Below are 19,593 nucleotides of genomic sequence, written 5' to 3'. Positions count from 1 at the left end.
GGATGACCCTGTATCAACAAACATGTCGGATAAATATCATGTGCCTTAGCAGATCAAACAGGGCGTCGATGCATGTGCAGGCTCCTGCGAGAAGCTGCGCACTTGCTTGCAGCGGAGGATAAAACACCAGTATAACTGTGAGCTGAACGCTCTCGTGTCCTGTGGGTGCCTCATTAGCGGTGTGAGTCATCGTCGGCACAGAAATCGAGCGAATGCAAATGAGTTGTGATGGAAGGCATCTCCCCGGGTGGCACAGCCGCGTGCACACCTCTGGTGACTACTGTACTATAAATCATCCATGTGTCAATGCCTCGGCGTTCATCATCAGGACTCCCATTAGACACCCGAACCTGTGCAGCCCGAGTCATAAACCTTGGACTGGAAAAGAGAACACAGGAGAGCGTCGTCTACGACAACAATACACGCAGTGACTCACAGAGAAGGCGAGAAGCGACGGCAGTAGAAAGAAAATGTTTTGTCAAGTCTGTTTTTCTGGCTCGGGCTCTCTGAGTATTTTAGGGCACCCTTGAGGAGCGCAGATCTGTTCAATAAAATTGGGCTTGCTGAGAGGGCAGAGTGACTGCTCTAACACTTGAAAGGTTTATTCAATTCGAATCAAGCTCCTTCCTGTCCAAAATCCAAGGCGATCATGTTCGATTAGCGGTGTGAAATCATTATTGATTTTTGTTTTGTCGGAGCACAAAGCCATCTGTGCGCGAGGGCGCCGTATGTGGCTGCACGTGCTCTGGGAATGCATGGCTAAATCTATGTACAGTAGCAGATCCTTGCTCATTTTACTTTCTAATTACATCTTTAGTTTCCATTTGGCAGTCAGCCTGAGCTACATTATCAGTCATTTTATTTTTTTCCTCCACGAAGCCTAGATTCTTGTTCAGCTGTTGGAGCAGTATGGTCTGTAGGAGGAGGCCTGTGTGACCTGAGCATGTGACGGAGGTCCCTGCAGACCAGAGGTCACCAGGATCACGGGCAGCGCATCAATCTGAGCGTAAGATGACTAGATTAATGAGGAGGCGACGCCAAATTGTCACTCGGGCGGTGCTGTCCTCAATTATCATCATTAGCGAGTGTTGGAATGAGCAAGATAGTGATCAGCAAAATGGATGGATCTTGTCCCCGCTTGGGTACTACAAGTGAGATGATTGAGTTACGGTGTGACATAAAGGATGGATGTGCGGAAAGCAAGCAAGGTTCACCAGCGTTGGAGCCAGGATGTTTGAAGGGCATGGGTGGAAGAAAAAAGAGCACCAGTTGAATGTGCAGTACACAGTAAGGGTACTGTAAGGGCACCCAAGAGGGTTCTTTATCATGTTATCTCCACTGGAAGGGAACCCTAGAAGAAACTTACAGGGACATGTTTTATCTATCATCGGGGCATCTAAGAGGGCACCAGGCCAACAATGAGCAGCGGTGTTAGACAGAAGATGGATGATGGGTTCTCAAATCCAAGGAAATATCCCAGCCTCAAGGATCTTTCACTGTGACAGAAACCCAGTGTGCACTGTGCATTTTAATAAAGATTGTTCCCCATAATCACACCAGTTCCATGCTAATGAAAAGTAGAGATATAACCTTGATTGTGCAGAGGGGAGAACAAGCAGGGGTTTTTTTTGTGTGTGTGTGTGTGTGTTTTTTTTTTCTTTTATTCTTGGCAAGGTAGTTTTCTTTGTCGACTACAACGAGCGTGCACCCATATGCATCTCAATTTGCTGGTATGAATTATTATGTGGTTTGCTCAACAAACACATGTTTTGTTTGCGATGCCACAAATAATCTAGCATATGGCAACATTATCCAGGATGCCAAGGTTCAGACTATCTATTATTACCTATACTGGTCTGTGCAGTGTACTGTTACCATGGTAATATTCTTTGCGCTTGAATGCAGAAGCACTTGTGACTGCAATATAAAGATGAAACACCTCATCGCGGAGAGATCTCGTTGTACAATGATCTTTTTATCCCGAACAGCGTGTGCGTTCAAAAGTGCACTCACAGAAGTAGCCACCGCTACGCAGCATGTGCTTTCTGTCAACAAATGTACAGAGTCGAAACTCCCTCAAGGTAACAAATGGTGGCGCGAAGTGTTGCCTGGTAGTGGAAAGCGGTTCGACACGTTCCTCCGTTGTCTATATGCATAGGCCGAGTGACGAGGATGTCAGGGACGCTCCCTCGCTGCTTATCTTCCCCTACGTAGTTCCTTTTATTCTTTCATCCTTCAAACGGCGCTCAGATCACCCACATGCTGACCCCCGCCAGGCTGAATATATATTCCGAGGCTGTGAAAGCCGCGAGAGTTTTGTATCGTCCCCAGCACTGCCGAAAGTTTTCCTTGTGGTTGGTTTGAAGTGGCTCAGAGGGGGAATCTCCGTCTGTAGTGGAAAGACTCCTGCTCCCGCTGCGTTAACTGTCATTCCACTCCGTCGGCACAGCATGACGTTATTCAGAAATATTAATATCTACACAACATGTATGTTAATCCTGAGAACTTCCAAGTATCCTGTTGAGAACGTCTTCTTATTCAGAAATGCGAGGGAAATCTTCTTTTTCAATTCAAGTCTGCGGAAGATGGACGTGAAGGACATAAAGAGTATACAGTGACAGAACAATCGGAGTGTTCCTGTGAGTCAAGAGAGAAGATTAAAAAAGACTCTTTGGTAATGAGGGTCTGAACAATAATGCTTTTTAAAAAAAGCCTTTTTAAGATGAGAAGAATGGAATGAAACATTTGACTGGAAGATTGTATACGTTATGCATGAGCTGAGGCCCTGTGGCCTTTGAGCGCGTTGCACTGTCAGAATTATCAATGAGGGCTAAACCCAAGCTAACTGAGTGTTGAAAGGGTCTGATGATTTGAGATGAATTTTAAAGAACCATCCGCTCGGCCACACATACACACAGTCGTACAGAAGAAGAAGGAATTTTACACTCTTGTCAGTCACGTCAGAGCTCTCTCTATAAACAGGTATCTGTGTATTAAAGCAGAACCTGGAGGAGAGGGACGAGCTTTTGGTATTAGAAGTGTTCTGGTCTCCTGTTGTAGTCCGAGCAGTAACTCATCGGCTGTCGTCTGTCAATGATTTAGCTTTTATTTGCGTTTTTAAAATGTATCTTCATTCATATGCAGATAAAGACTGATTGGACTGTGAACAATGACCGGGGCTTGGATGAGCACGTCTCGGCTGTGACCGTGGGCCACACAGGCAGTCCTGAAGTTTCAGCAGTTGTCTCTGAGGCTAAATCATCCTCAGATAATAGCTTCAGAGACTGAGTCAAATAAAGTCCAGCCACAATGACTCATCCAGTGCCAAACAACAAAAGACAATAGTTCCATGAAATGTTACAACATTTACACAGTGGAGCAAATGTACCCACTGCATCACAACATGGGTGAAAACTCATTACATTTCTCTTGATAGAGATACAGCCTCTTCCCCTCTGCCTGCATGGATCTGTAGCATTAGAGTGATACTTTGCATTTAAACATGCAAATAAGTGATTTTCCCAGCCGCTCAGGGGCCAGCAGATAAACATTATGAGGACAACATTAACATATCATCAAGTCTGATTATTTGTCACAGCGAACTAAGAGTTTCCAGTTATGGAACAACATTACTTGACGAATTTAGACCAATATTGGCTATGCTAGCTCAGGTTTTGGTCTCTATCAACAACTCAGAGCAATGAGAATGAACCGAAACAGTGATGATGACATCTACACCATGGGCTGAAAATTAAGAATAGAAATAGATGTAAATTCAAATGGTATCTCCCTGTTGTAGGTCCATGAAAGCTTTGAATTGTCCCAGTTGGTTTTTGTTCATAATATACCAATTACAGCTGCTTCCAAAAGCGTGCTATCTATTAAAAGATAGCAATTGTAAGCAGTCTTGCTAACTAGTTCAATATAGGCTTCAGGCTGCTGTAACTGAGCAAGAGTTAGAATAGCATTAGCATACAAGTTTTGTCAGTTTTGCTGTTGCTGTCTTGCTATTGTAAACTGCATATGTGTGAGGACAGAAAGCCTGACAGGCATGCAGCAACAGTCGCCTACAGGAAGTAGCTGGGGCTTAGGGAATGGCTGATGTAATGAATTGGTCAGCGCCAGTTGAAAAAAATAATTCCATTTCACGGTTTGTAAAACGCACATGTTCTGTAAATGTAGCTGTTTATTTCCCCATTAAAAACTGGGTCGTCGATTTGATTCACACACGCCACCGTTTAATTAGCCATTAATACTAATTTCTGATTTAGCTATGCATCAATTATTTTGTCATTTATAAATCCTTTTTTTATGTGATTCTATTTCATGAACCCATTTGCTTATTTTGAAGTCATAATTTCATATCACTTAATTAATTGCTTTCTGCCTATCTGAGTCCTCGGAGAGATGCGGTCCACGTTTGCCCCCCTGGGATTCTGCAGAAGTGGGGAGATAAACATGTTTGCGATGCATTGCCTGCTCCCCTATATGTGCCGGCGCCTGTGATGCACTTCTGGCTGTGCGACCACATGCGTGCAATCACCAGCGATCACATCCATTTTCGTCAATTACTTTAAATACCCACATTACTACACATGAACAACGGGGGCGCTGGGAAAATCAAACTGTATCTTATAGAAATCCTCAGCGTGCTGCTTCATATTGGAATTCCAGCCAAGGGCATTGATTTCTCTGAATGCTGTGGGGGATTGAGCTTATGGAGGGTAAATACACAATATACCGAGACTTTCTCTTCCTAAAACTAGAAGCATTGCCTCTGCAGAAAGAAAGGAATTTAGTGTAAACCCATGGCAATCTGTTTGGGATTGCTGTAAATCACAATACTACATTCAGGCGCATATTCAGGCACAAGTCCCTGATGGAGATGCGTACATGAGAACATGTTTTTTTGGGGGGTTTTTTTCCAATACATGAGAATTTCCATCAACAATGGATAACATGTTTATCAAACCTCTCCACAGTGGGACGCTTATGTCTTTTCTGTGCAAAGGTGCTTTGCCTTAAGCAGCAAGCTCCTCTGTGAGAGAGTAGAGTAGAAAATAAATCAAGCATTCATATGCAAGTAAGCAGCGCTGTTAGGCTGCCGTTTGTATTCTTCTCCCTGGTTGGCTGGCCTTACTCTCGTGAATATGAACAGGATATGTTGACTCTGCATGCCGGTGATACAGCGCCGTATCAGAGCCGCGGTTTCAGGCTTTGGCAACAGGAGGAGCAGGAGGGTTCCTGAAGGAGCAGGCTGCAGTCTATTTTGGGTCTTTTTGTTTAACCCAATTACGGTGTCAGTGTGTGCTGACTGAGCCAGCACCAGTCAGGTGATGTGCCTCCTTTGAAAAGTGGGACAACATTCTTACAGACGCTGGAAATGTGATGCAGCCAAAGCAGTGGCGGTTCGTTTTATACGGTGAGACAAGGGGAAAATGAATTACACAGTGAGCAGGATCTCCTCGAGGAGTGTGCTGAATAAAAAAAATAAAAAAAAAAAAGGGGGGGGGGGGGGTTCATGTTAACATGCAATAACTGCTCAGGTCTCCCTCGTGACAGGGTGCAACACTTTTCCTGTGACCTTGGCGGGCTGCAGTCCGTGTCTCCGCTTCCGTCTGCCGGAGCAAGACAGACAAATCACGTTCTTAGCTGGATTGCTTTTCGCACATCTTCATCTCTTTCAGAAAAGAAATGTATGCTCCGAGATAAGCTTTCAATGGAGCCCTCAAGGCTGCATGGTTGCAACGACAATAAAGGCATAAAGCCGGTAAATAAAGGAAGACACGGCAGCGCCACCTGAGGCCCTGTTGTCTGAAATCAGCGAGAGTTTCAATTTTTGAGAGTTTTTCTTTGCAAGTAAATGAGGTAATCATTCGCGAGACGCCACCAGAGAGGCAGGGTATGAAAACCCCGGCTGCTTGTGGGAGGCACAGCTTTGAAAAAGAATCCCATCCATGAGCTGCTCTGTTTAACTGCACCGATGCGCTTTTCCCTCAGCACCCGCCCTCCAGCCATCCACCTGAGAAAGCACTTTAGAAGCCACTGAAGTAGGGCAGATGACAGCTTTTGCCTGTGTTTTCTCTTTTGTCAGTTCTACTGTGTGGTATCGTCTTCAGCCCCGATGCTGCTCTCAGATCTCAGATACGAATCACGGCATCGTTCCTGAATGCGTTTCATCATTCACTTCCGCTGGCAGACTCCCACACCACCCTGCCACTCCTGCGAGGCAGAGATTGTCTTAATTTAATCTCACAGCATCTTAATTTAATATCAGGGAGATAGGAGGGCCGCCTGTGTAATTAAGTGATACATTAACCCACGTTATAGAGATAAACTGAGTGTGTGTGTGTGTGTGTGTGTGTGTGTTCCATCTTTGTATGTACATGTAACTTCCTTTGAATTTGCTATACCCTAAAAATCTATATGTTGACTTTTAACGGCCAAACTACCACTAATCATAAAAATGTAATAATGTTCTTTAGTGGCCTCTAAGCTGAAAAATCAACACCAAACACCAACATTGCAACGCTGATCTTACAATAATCACACAACTGCAGCTACAGAAGCGCTCCAACTCTCTTCGCTCTGGTGTTGGGACCCCTGAGACATGGGAATGTTTGGAGTATTTTACGCGTGTGTTGGAATGATTAGAAAAGGTAGATTCTCGCTGTCTGCCCAGTTTGGACAAATGCCTCGGTGCCACGGGCCTGGTGTCGCCATCCCTCCGGGATATCATTACCATCGCAGGTACCGCTGAGCAATGCAGGAAGGCTGGAGCGCAGCAGATGTGGGGATTTGTTAGGGACTTTATTTGCCATTGTACCCTTCAACAGACATCACTCTTAATTAGGTCTCCATGGATAAGAAGAGGCATCTGGACTCTCTGCTCATGAGCGGACTGAATGGTGTCCTTTCGTGCTCTCGTCGCCAACTAGCACGAGCATGCGCACGCGCGCACGCCCCTCCACTTGTTTAAGTGACATTACATCAAGATATCATGCAGATATCTGTGTCACTCAGGGCTGTTGGAGCTATCACTCCATCTAGTGGCTGCTCTGACTCTGATGGAGGAGGCAGGGAGGCTCTGCATTGCTCACACGGCCCCAGCAGCATGACTGTAGTGCCCCCTACGAGCCTTTTTGCCTCCGGGAGCTACATCTCTGTTTAACCATGGCGATTCATCAGTCGCCTCAGTGCCCAGTCAATTCACTCCCTTTGTCTAACTATTCATTAATGCATCGACTCTGCGCATCTGTCCCAACATGTCATTGATTCCTCTGTATACAGTTTACGTGCTCTCATTGGACTGACCAGCCACAATATGTGAAAATCAATGGGAGCGCTGAAGAGCTCAGTGGACGCTGTGCTGTGGCCTGTTTATGTGCTGCCATCTCATCAGATACAAAGTGCACATAAAGAGAACATAAAAATACACACAGCAGACCCGTTTGTCACAAATAAGTGTTCTCACAAAAAGCTGCATTTTAAAAAATGTCACAGAGTTACAACTAACGTGAAAGCCAAATAGATTATCGCCACAGCTAATGCTGTTTGGGTTCACTGTCGTCACACTCGTCCTCATGATTCCAGACATGGCAGTTAGCTGTTTCCAACCAAAGGGGCTCTCATAAACCCGCTGTGCTCCACCTGCTCAGCACCACACAGCCGACACACCAAGCCACCAACTGGCTGGTGAACACAGAGGAGAATGTAGCAGCTACAGAGTTGCTTCAGAGCAAAACAGAGCAAAAAAGGGAGAATGAAAATGTAAGGGTACATTCATCAGGTGGACAGAAATATGACTCAGAATGAATGGTTGGATGTCATATTTGGAAAAAAAAAAAAAGAAAGAAAATGTATCATGTTAGAATATAATTTCAGTGAAAGTTATCTGTACAAATAGTACCTATAAAGTATTTGATATTAAATGTAATTAAGTATCAAAAATGCAAGTATAAGTAAACTATACATTTATATACAGGTTTGTTAGATCCAAGATTTCTGATTGCCAGAGTCAGTGTTTCTAACAGTGCTCTACTTTGGCTCTGAAGCTTGCATCATGCAATCTGTAGGTAACTAGTACCTAAAGTAATCAAATAAATGTAGTAGAGTAAAACAGTATTTGCCTCTAAAATGTGCAGGAGTGAAAGTATAAAGTAGCAGAAAATGAAAACACTCAAGTAAAGTACAGGTACCTCAAAACTGTACTGAGTAAATGTTCTTAGTTACATTCCATCACTGCTCCAGATCTGCTGGATGTGCAATCATCCAGCTGTTTTCTGGCATGTTTGCCATTAAGACCTTATAAGTAGTGATGAGCAGATCGATACGGGGACGTCAAGGATTGATTTTCATATAAAAAGATCAATGTCTCAGCTTAGTAACTTGGGGTAAATGTGTATTCTATCATCAACAGGGACACAGCAGATTCTAGTTTCTTCTTCCGCCTGTTACGATGCGGTGATGCAGCAGTGGTCTGATGAAGATGAGAGGAGAGGGGCTTTGAATTTGGGGTATTATCGAGTTAAAGAGAGAGAGTGTGGAGCTGTTGGAAATTGACTGCGACAAGTTCATTATCAGCTGTCCAGGCTTCAGTTTGTGTGTTTCACTTATATGGTCTTGGTGTCGGCTATACCAGCCTGGGTTTTACTGAACGTCGGATCGGGGAGGAAAATCAGTGGTATCGCACATCATCGTTTATAAGCATATATTTTAGTGGTGTGCTTACAACTTGGTGCACTGGCAACAAACGGATAACAAATCATTAAATACCAAAGTTTAAGTTTGACAGAAAATGTTGATTGACCCTAACTGGGTAAGTTTAGCTGCCTGAATGCAGTCAGCTAAACCCACCTGCCACCTACTAATGGTGTAAAAATTAAAATCTGGTATTGATTGTGCTTAAATGTGTAATAACGTGGTCACTGCACTATGCATTTTCATAGTTATATCAACTAGACCCAATGCATTTTTCATTCGTTTTATTTACATATCAACCATTTAAAGCAAAATGCAGGAATAAGATTGAACATTCAGACATAAATGGACCTGTACCGTTAAAAAAAAAAAAAAAAAAGACATTTGGAATGAATAAACATAAGTTTAAGATTCACATTGTGGCAAAGTAAAACATTTTTAACACAGTTAAGTGAGAGAAAGAAGTTAGTGTGCTCAAAATAAATATAATTAACTAATAAGACGCGGAATGTGTTAAGATGTACTGTTGAGGTAGGTGTTTCTGTAACAATCATCAGTTTCTTGCTGACTATCATTCGTAACAGCATGATTAATGTATTTATGGCACACTGAGAACAATGAGACCAGAGAGGGAACTGATACGTCTCCCCTACATGTTTTCAAGGCACCTAAAAACCAAATGTTTACAAATGGCTCTTTGTTACAAGGAATGATTTTTGTGTTAAAGCTCATCTTAAATCTAGGTATTCTTCCTTTAAATCAGCACACCTCATTTATAAAATTCTTGTGGCGATGACATTGATAAAGTGCTCAATAGTAAACTGTGGTCACTCAGCATTAGAAGAAAAATATACCTCCGCTGTCGGTCGGACACATTTTTTAAAAAAGTACCCTTTTCATAAAATAGAAGACATCAGCGAAACAGAGGAGACGGTCGACAGCAGTGTTGAGAAATGAAGACAAAGCTGCGGTCTTATTCTACTTTACATTCTGTTCTACATTCAGAGATAAGTCATTTGGGGGAAACACTGTCTGAGCAAAGTTGTCCTTTAAATGTCGTTGCTCACATTCCTCTTTGAGTCCAGCGATGGAAGATTGCCCTGACAATATGTCATACAAGTGGTTGTACAGTAAGTCACGGACTTATTTCAGTACAGGTTTACTTCATCTGAAAGGAGACAGAAAACAACGTTAATGACACGCAACTTCAGAACAGTGAACGTATCACAGGAACATCAGTGGATCAGTGGCTGTGTTGGTTGGTAGATGTTACCTTGCTGAAGGCCACTCTGCATATAGTGGTTGAGTTGATGCAACCCAGTTATTTGGTCATGACGTCCCAACTGCAGACTGAAGGCGTCCATGACTGGGAGCGTCTCGTCTGGGATGGTCAGCTCCTGCTCCAACTGCTGGGACCCACTCCTGCTGCCCAACAAGCCCTGCTGGTAGCTGCACGCTGCAGCGGCAGGCTCGGCCAAGCTGCTTTTCCTTGTGACCATGTCCAGGTCTTTGAGGATGCTGTCGAACACACAGTCGTCGAGGTCCAGCTCACGCTTAAGAGGAGGAGGGTGACGGGGCCAGTCACAGGCAGGAGGAACGGTGGTCCCTACCCCTAACCCGGGTTGTGTTGGGTTCAGGCTGTGATACATGGCAAAGTTGCTGGCCAGCGAGGAGATCTGCTGCGCCAGGATACTGATCTCTGCCTGTTCCCGCTCGCTGTAGTGGCCGGACTCTGTGGATGCGGGAGACTGGTTGGGTGTGAGAAGACTGGAGGGAACGGGCAACACGTGGTGGGGAACATGATGCGCTTGGACAAGGCCGCCCTCTTGTGGCTGCTCCAGAAGGCCGAAGTCGTCTTGATGCAGAGCACAGTCCACCGGACCCTCACACATGTCGGACACAGACAGGCAGTCTGGAACTAATCGAGCATCGGATTTACAAGCTTGGAAATCATAGGTGGGTGAGGAGGATGAGAGCGAAGAGCGAGTGAGCGCGCCAAGGGCTGCCTGGTCAAAGGTTTGCTCAGCTGCGGCTGCAGGGAGGGAGTCGGAGGGAGACTGGTGACAGGTGAGCCCTGCCTCTGGGTAGGAGTAATAGGAGGGAGAGCCCTCAGGGGAGGACATCAGCTGATCTGTGTATCCATGCACATCCATCAGGAGGTCATGGCTGAGCTCCTCCTGCTGCAGAGGGGAGCTGGAGGGGGAGGCCGGGCTGTAGGGAGGGGTGAAGAAAGCGTGGCTGTCACCCAGGGGAACAGGTGAGCCATCGCCTTGAGAGGAGGCGCACGCCACATAGTATATATCTTGCTCGGAGTCCATCCTGGCTCTGGCAGCTGGCGACTCCTCGCTCTGGCTGTCAGACATCCTCTGCCTTTTAAAGCATTTACCGCTGCTGTAACTCTGACTGCGGGGCGCCTGTTGAGCTGCGAAATTGCAGGAATTTGTCCGAGATGATGGTCTGAAGGCATCGCTGCTGGTTTTCTTCCTCAGGAATCTGGCCTCTGTTTCACTACGAGAACAAAGCAGCGCGTTAAGTCGACACATCTCTTACGCTGTCAGATCAGGTCTGCTGGAAAAAGTCAACTTTGTCATACCTGATGATGAAGTTTGTGCAGCTGACGCCCTCGCACTCGGGGCCTTTGTTAGCTTGAGTGTAGATCCAGGCCCATGACAGATCCTTGCACTGGAGCCTCAGCACCGTCTCTACCCGGAGGCCCTCATCTGCCTGCACTGGACGGGACACGGAGGACAGAGTCATGGTTATAATCAGGCAAAAGTCCCCCTCAGGTCAAAAAATATGTTTTTGTACTTGCTCCTACTGTTAGATGTTTGACAAAAATATTTTTTTTACATTTATTGCTCTAAGTATACATTTTCTCTGCAATTATTTAAAATCTGATTTCAATTGGGCAGGCCTACAAGCATGATTGGTGACATAACAAATAGTTGGTAAGCCTATCCTGGTTCATGCATATAGTGAGAAAAGACTTTACAGTGAAGCAGGAGACATTTGGTTTCCAAATTCTTGAATCCTAATCCTTACTGAGGAAGGAGTAGGTGCTATTAGATGCTATATTACAATTAGCCTTAACATGTGTGAAGGGACACAATAAAATTTGTGCTCAAGCACTAAATGTCTCACTGCTCCTGTAAACTCATTTAGGGTGGTCTTTTGGAACCTTCAGTTGTTTATCCCTGCAGCAAACTGTTTTATAAGTATTCAACTGGTGTAAAATGCATTGTGTTTGTGAACTTACTCAAACTTCTGTGAGAATCTGCGCTCAAGGAAAGATCCTCAGGGTGGACAAGACCGTACCACGATCTGCCGGTAATTTCTTCTGCCGAATACCCCAAAAAATATAAAACACTGAAAAAGAAACACACAAAAAAAAAAGTTTGTCAGCAACCATCATGAGAACGTTTTGAATACATCCACGTGTCTAAAGCCGTGATTTTATTCTTACATTACCTGTCTGACGCCTGAGTAAAGGTCATATCAAGTCCGTGGACGCTGGTGAAGCTGCGACAGAAGCTGGGGTCGGAGCTCGGCAGGCGGTTGACTGTGGGGGTGCAGAGTGCCACGAACAGAGGCTGGCTGGCGGGACGGAGCGAGGAGGAGACGGGGCCGGGCCGAGGGAAAGCCTGGAAGCTCCCTCTGACCAGCATGGAACAGCAGCTGCCGTGCTGCAGCTTGAAGGCCTTGGAGGTTTGCATGCAGCATATAAAGCTCCTCTCTGACGAAAGACAGCGTGAGATTAGAACAGCTTGCTCGTTACATCTGAGGATGTGCATTGTGGAAAATGCTACTTCAACCACATTTTAAAGGGATATCAGAGTCTTTAAAGTTACCCGATGATGAGTTGTTTTCAGTGTCCAGGTTTGATTTAACGATAGCAACATCGGAGCTTTCCACCATGTCATAGACAGTGTCCCCTTGAAGAACGTCTATCTGGGGGGAAAAAAAAGTTGTACTATTAGATCCCACCGATTAAAGCCGTAAAACTTCAGAGTAAATCGGCGAAACATCTTCACACTGACAAGGTATTAAATCAACCCGCTCACCATCGAAATTCCAAGATATTCTGACACGTTTTCGGACACATACACCAGCCTCCCCTGGGCGGTGGTGACCAGGATGAAGCCGTGCAGGGCTTGGAGAAAGGCCTCGTACGGCAGACAGCAGAGTGATCTCTCTCCAGCCGGGAGCCCTGCGAGAAGAGCGAGCGAGTTCAACTTTTGGTTACACTGTGCGCTTCTCAGCAGGTTGTCACAGCTTTTTATCTTTGATTTATTCCCAGCGGTACGGCCAACTTAGTCCCGTTTTGTTTGACACTGATGCGAGCTGAATATAGATGAGATGTTCAAAGACATTTTTTTTTTTTTTTTTTTCCGAAAACTGAAGCGTGGAGACTTACCCTGGAAGAGAACAGACTTCCTGATGTAGGTGCAGATGGCGGCCATGGAGTGCAGGTAGGAGAGGCGCTCCTGGTCCTCCTGGGTGACGGGCAGCAGGGCGCGCATGTTCCTGATCTCGTGATTGATGTGGTCCCGCCGGGCTTTGGACGCTCCTTTGGTGGATCTGTGAGAGACCATGGTCACTGAGGTCAGAGGTTGGGAGAAGAGAGGAGGGAAACTAAAGCCGGGGAGCTTTAGCAAGTTTCATCGACTACCACACTTGGAAAAAATCCGTCTAAAGTCATCCTCTTCCAAAGTTGGAAAAAAAAAAAGATCAATAAAGACAAAAAGAGTGGCTGGCCTGAACTGATATGGCCTCTCTTTTTTTCAGAGCCGCTGCCCCACAAGGTGAAGCGGGCTTTGAATATCAAGGGTTCCTATGGAAACTGCTGATATGAGAGGCTGTCGTGGCGGCGGCAGAAATGAGGGCTCTCGACAGATTTGTCTGTGTGATCAGTATCTGTCTGGGCCCATCCACAGAGAGTCTGGGGCTTTTATAGCTGCCAGGGCTTCGGCGTGGGCGTCGCACACAAAGGGGGAGGCTGGGCTTCTGCTGCTCCCTTCATTGCCTTATAAAGTGGGTGTCCTCGGAGCGGGGAGCCCCACGTCACCAGGACACACAAAGTGCCACAAAAGGAGAATTATATCAGTGTGCCTCCCAGTGTCTTAACAATAAAGGCCCACTCAAATTAAATAAATGATGAGCCTGTGTTTTGGGGCTCTTTTTCGAGGACACAGCCAAGTCTGTCTGTATATCACAGCACTTTAATTTCACATTACGTTTTATTCCATCAGTAATTGATCGAGACCGGGTGCAACAAAGCGACCCAGCAGATGCCCGTCCGTCCCAGCTTGACTTTTTAACATTTTTTTTTTAATTGCAGCAACAGCATCATTGTGGCTGGATTAGTATGTATCATACAGTACAAGGCTGCAGACTGGAGAAAACTGGATTAAGTGCTCCCTGTGGTGCGTTCACTGCAGGCAGCAGAGATGGGGTCTAAATCTCCCCAACAGCCATGTGTTGCTTCAGCCACTAGAGGACGTGGAGCAGAGAGGAGAGAGGAGGAGGAGGAGGAGGAGGAAGAGGAGGAGGAGGAGAGTCACTGACCTGTGCCTCCTGCAGAAGGAGCTGCGGTGATCTTCGGGCAGATGGTGAGAGGTGCACGGAGCGGAGACGTGACATTTGCAGGAGTGGCACCAAATACTCATTTTGACGCTGATGAAGCCAACTAAGGAAAAAAACACACACACACACACACACACACACACACACACACACACGTGAGACATGACTCAGAAGAGACCCAATAAATCTGCAAATAAATAAATAAATAAATAAATAGCAATTCAGTTGTATTAAAAAAGCTGATCTGATCATCTGGAGCCAGGGGTGTCTACTATAAACTAGTCCCCCTGTGAGGAGAGACCGTGTCCTACCTCTGCAGGCTCCGGTCAGGATGGTGAGTGTCCCGCCCCGGTGTCCGTCCCTCCTTTATATAGCCTCAAACCCGACACCTCTCGTCCAACTCAGTGGGGAAGACAAAAAAAAAAAAAAAAAAGAGGGATAATGTTACATGTTGTGACGCGATGACAAACGATCGAGGCGGGTTATATTTAGTGAAGTGAGCACTAAAAATAACCCGCCGGATTAAACGCAACAACCGGTTCGGCGTGTTTAAGTGGCGAAGATGTGAAAATGTTATTAATGCAGAGGGAGCCTGATGATTCAGGAGTGTCGCGGAGGATCTCCACACTACACAGACACCCAGATTCACTGAGACAGCGATTTAAGCCTCGTCCCACCATTGTTCCTTTATTAATATATGTTTCTGTCTTGTAACGGTGGACACGAGGTCACGTGATCCCACTGCTCTCCTTCCTCCTCTGGCTCATCCTGAGCTGGATGTTTTATGTTCCTGTCTGTTTATTCTGGTTTATTCTAACATGATGTGTGTCAGTGTTTGGGTGTCAAACTGTGGGATGGACTTGTTGCTCTCTGCTGAGCATCAAATCAAGTCTTGGAAAGTTAAATAAACAACATGTTAAATCATTGAGGAATACAATTTATTATTTAAGGTATTTGAAGTATTGTTTGTTTGTTTGTTTATTTATTTATGTTCTTCTATATAGCTGGGTTATCCTTCGGCTTACAAAGGACAGACTGAGCTTATTGGGCTTATTCCTTTTCTAGTTATTGACTTGGAGAAAATTTGTGTAAAAATAATCTCAAGATGCATGTAACCAAAATTCATTTATTCATTTATTCATATCTACCCATTGTTTCAGGGTAGGAGGCGCTTTAAGAAGCCAGCATCTTGAATGTTGGTCCCTGCGATCCATCTTCCTGGGTTTGTTGCCGAGGTAGAGCGACATGCGAACACTGTCTGGCTGTTGTTGATTCGATTCAGTCACTGATGGCCGACAAATGCATCCTGACACAGAAGGATCATACCCCCACCCTAAAATGGATTTTTTTTTTTTTTTTTCGCTGAAAACCTCTTTTTTGTTTCATCACAGTCAGTTTTCCTCCCGTGTCTTCTGCTGACATTTGCTTTGGGGTCTTCAGGACACAACCTCTGCACAGTGATGTGCAGCTGAAGAACTGGAACACAGAAATTCTCTCATTTGAAAAAGGACAAATGCTGAACAATAAAATGACTTTCTTATGGAAAAAAAAAGTTCTCCTAGCTTGTTAAATGTGTACTAAGTAGTTTTGGGGAAGAAAACAGCTTGTTTATTCAGTTTGTATTATCACCTCATTAATATTGTAAATATTAAAATTCTGCTCCACAGCTACATCGTTTTAAGTAAATGCACATTAGTAAGTTATCTGCCAAATGTGACTGCAAAAGCTGAAGTAAAAGTAGGCTACTGGTTTCACAAAATGGCCCCTGTGACTTATTGTAATTATAAAAACTGATGCATCGGCACTTTGGAGCTGTCCAAGTACAATAATTGAGTAAATGTACTTGATTATATTCCACCACTCCTGCTTCTTGAGATCATTACAACCAAACGTGGAAAATTACTGAAGTGGTAACTCGTCCTGTTGCAACACATTAAGCACATTAAGCTTGTTCGTATAGTGAAGGCTACAAAATACAGAAATGACCAGAAAGCATTGTTAATACACCACATAAAGACGTCTTAATATTATTATTAAACTCGGAAATATGAAAATATATATATTTTTCAAAGTGTATATTACATTTGTTAGGCAAAAGTACATACTGTTCATATCTTATCTTACAAAGCGACTTCAGTCAGTATGTGCCCGTAAGATATCTCATGAACAGCTAACCCGTTTTTTGGATTTTAGAGGGTCCAAATCCAAATGCAGTGACAACATGTGCTGTCAACACCCATTACAGACACAGAGCATGATGAAATCCCACTACATGTGAGCATGTGTTACAGCTGCAGCCTCTGAGGCCAAGAGACAGAAAGTGATGTGTCAAATCCTGTAACAGACTTCTGAAAGCAATTCTCTGAACATTTGGAAAAAGTCATGGACTACCCAAAGAGAACATTAGGTTTGAAATATCTGACCTCACCATCTGGATGAAAACCATTCTTGCCTCTCCACTTCACTGCTCGGTTTTACAGATTCATACAGATAGAGGAAAAAGCAACGCGTGAAGAATCATCTCCCTTATTCTACTGCTGCCTAGCTGTAAAAAGTGATTTGTGACATAATGAATTTAAATTGACAGTGCAGGACTATTAACGTTTTTCTACCTGATAATGGAGTTGGTTTCACAGTGAGATAAACTGTATCGTGATGCAGCACTGAACCCTGTGGGACGGCTGTATAAAGCACTGAGACAACAGCCTCATCTCCCCTACACGATGCCGCAAGTTTCATCATCAATTCATCTGCCGATTAATGGATAATTGTCTAGCGCCAAAAGTAACAACCTCTAATTGTTTCTTTTGTCCAACCAGCAGTCCAGAGACTAATGAGCCTTCGTTCACTGTCATGGAAGACAATGACGAGCAGCAGATCCTCACATTTAAGAAGCTGGAAGCGACGGTTCTTGCTTGGAAAATGACTGAAACGATCCGTCTTTTACCAAAACAGCTGGCAGTTAATCTCCAGACCAGTCAGCTGAAGGGCTGATGATTGCAGCTCTGCTATCAATAAGAACAATGCTTGAGAGAGAAACATTGTCGGACTGAAGGGCACATCGTAAGAATATTAGACGCTTGAACACTTGAAAGTGCCTGAACGCGGCTCTAGAGTTTAAGTGTCATCATCACTGAAGTCTCAGCAGGAAAGCAGCTCGATGCATCATTGTTTAATTTGTGAACAGACTTGCGAGGCAGTCAGCTATGGCAGTTTATCTTCAGAGGGCTTTGACTGCGCGTGTATTAGTCACTCAATTAAACCCCAGTTGGAAGGGAATTAAGCTTCAGGTCTGCAAACATGACGCACTGAGGCTTGAGAGACTCGGCCACTCGCACAGAATCACTTCCTATGGCAGATGAACAGATTAGGGGCTCCACAGAACATGACCAAGGCACACTGGGAAACCCTGCACTCGTCCTTAGAGGAGCCGATTGGTGGAAAAGTAAAGTTTGTCTGCTTGTCCGTGCTGTGCAATAGTGACTTGTTCCTTTTTTCTTCTGCACGAGCTGAAGTTACACAGCCACAGCTTCTATCCTCTACGGGCTCGTGCCCCTTTAATACCTCTTCCCTCAAATCCCCAATTTGCCGGCCTCACGTCGCTGCGGGGCCGAGACCTAGAACTTGAGTGAGGGTATTTGCACGGGGATAGGGGAGACAAGACAAAACAAATCACTCCGAACAAATCCTCAGTCTGATTCTCAAGGGCCGGTGGGATCGTCTGAGTCCTGAAGGGAAATTAGAGAGTCATCTGGCTGAGTGTCTCCTTGCATTAGCGCCGGCGTTTGCTGGCCGAGGCGGGCTCCGGGGCCAGACAGAGGGACCCAGCGCGGCCCTGCATCCTGTGTGTGGCGGGGGCCAGGCGGGACAGGGTGTCTCTGCTGCTGCACTTTAAGCTGACCCTCCGTCTGTGGCCTGCACTTAACACTGCAGATAACACTGGCTTTATAGCACAGGGCTGGTGACAGACAGGAACAAACTGCCAGGGCCGCTACTGGTAGCACAGGCAGGGATTGGAGCTGGGGTTCAGGGTGAGACAATTTCTAGTGATGGGGGACCCCCCCGAAACAGCCGCACGCGTCCCATTAGGTAGTCTGACAGGCAGTCGGGGGCAGGGGGGTTGGGTGCCACCATGGCTTCAGAGCACCCACTAAAGTAGACGGTGAGGGCTATCAGACAGGCTGGCTGGGGTAGATTCAGCAGGAAGCAGAAACTGGACTGTGGGGTTCAAAGACCTGCTGACGATTAAGTGCCTAATACAGTAGCTCCAAGAGGAGAGGAAGCCACACTCCAGATAAAGAGGTGGAAATCACACTCATCAGACTTTGTTTGGTTGTTTGTTTGTTTAGGAGTTTGATTTTTTTTTTAATTCATGTTAATTATTTGTTTTTTTACTCAAAAATGTACAATTTCTCATTTCCTGTGACAGCAGACACATGTAGAACAGGTGTGTGACATTTATAGGTGTACTGTGTAGTTTTAGGGAAGAAATTTAAATCAGAAAAAAGGTTCTTGATTGATCTTCTCATGCCTAAGCAAACTAAACAAAACAATCTGTCTTTGTTATCATGACTGAATAAACTGAATAAACTAACTGATCATCTTCTCCAAAACTATAATGCCCCACCTAGTCAAACTTTTTTCTTTTAGTTAGATTTAAGTAGAAACATTTGTGTGTTGGATTTGTTGTGTCGAATCAGATTGCTGGTGGTCCTAGTGAGTGTTTATGTTGTGCAAAACTGAATGCAATATATAAATATAACTGTGATTAAAGTGCAGCATGTAAGTTGTCAAAAGATGAGCAATTAATTCAAAATGGCAGACTGCCTGTTGGGTTTAGGTTATGGCACAAAGATCTCTTGGCGTGAAAGACAGCCGTACAGACTTTCATACATGTCCCAGAGGCTGGATCTGAATTTGGGACTGGGGAAAACTCTAAATGAAATAATGCTGATAATAATAGTGTCAGGATCCTAAGTTCTCACACAGTATCTGCCCACCATGTTCAGGATTAGGAAAAGTAATTAACGATAATTAGGGACCCTTCATATAATAACAGCATTTTATATTGTCCAAAACTGCAAAAACAGTGATTTGATTTATAAATTTTAGATTTTTTGTAAAAAACACATCTCAAAGCTTTGACCTTTGGGCAGCCCTGGTGTTCAGAGCAAAGCAAATGTTTTTGCCTTTCCAGCCTCAGCTATGAAGCAAATGACATCAACACTGACTGACATGGTCAGTTCAGTCTTGGCTAAATCTTGACAGCCTCAGAAATCATCATCATCAAACTTAGAGCTGTTTTAGTCA

At 44.8% G+C, this 19,593-nt stretch overlaps 1 protein-coding gene and 1 long non-coding RNA gene across 5 annotated transcripts; one reads left to right on the top strand and one right to left on the bottom strand.

Moving 5' to 3' along the window:
• Nucleotides 1-9,070: 9,070 nt before the first annotated feature.
• Nucleotides 9,071-15,413, bottom strand: npas4l (neuronal PAS domain protein 4 like). Of its 4 annotated transcripts, none has more exons than XM_037122725.1 (10): nt 14,595-15,413; nt 14,266-14,386; nt 13,115-13,278; nt 12,762-12,907; nt 12,549-12,648; nt 12,169-12,433; nt 11,957-12,066; nt 11,294-11,429; nt 9,974-11,208; nt 9,071-9,868 (listed from the first exon to the last, which is right to left on the bottom strand). In XM_037122725.1, exons 2-10 carry the CDS (start codon nt 14,364-14,366, stop codon nt 9,849-9,851), a joined length of 2,277 nt encoding a protein of 758 aa, XP_036978620.1. In that variant the 5' UTR covers nt 14,367-14,386; nt 14,595-15,413; the 3' UTR covers nt 9,071-9,848. The 4 variants fall into 4 exon arrangements, with proteins under 4 accessions (XP_036978620.1, XP_036978621.1, XP_036978619.1 ...); XM_037122726.1 differs by having other exon boundaries at nt 12,549-12,644; XM_037122724.1 differs by lacking the exon at nt 14,595-15,413 and having other exon boundaries at nt 14,266-14,447.
• Nucleotides 14,491-16,042, top strand: LOC119033098. The gene is made up of 2 exons (XR_005079147.1): nt 14,491-14,617; nt 15,444-16,042. It is a non-coding gene; the product is annotated as an uncharacterized LOC119033098 (long non-coding RNA).
• Nucleotides 16,043-19,593: the final 3,551 nt, after the last annotated feature.

The sequence above is a fragment of the Acanthopagrus latus genome, chromosome 15, assembly GCF_904848185.1.
Source record: "Acanthopagrus latus isolate v.2019 chromosome 15, fAcaLat1.1, whole genome shotgun sequence".
Lineage (NCBI taxonomy): Eukaryota > Metazoa > Chordata > Actinopteri > Spariformes > Sparidae > Acanthopagrus > Acanthopagrus latus.
This window is presented reverse-complemented; position numbering and strand designations above follow the sequence as displayed.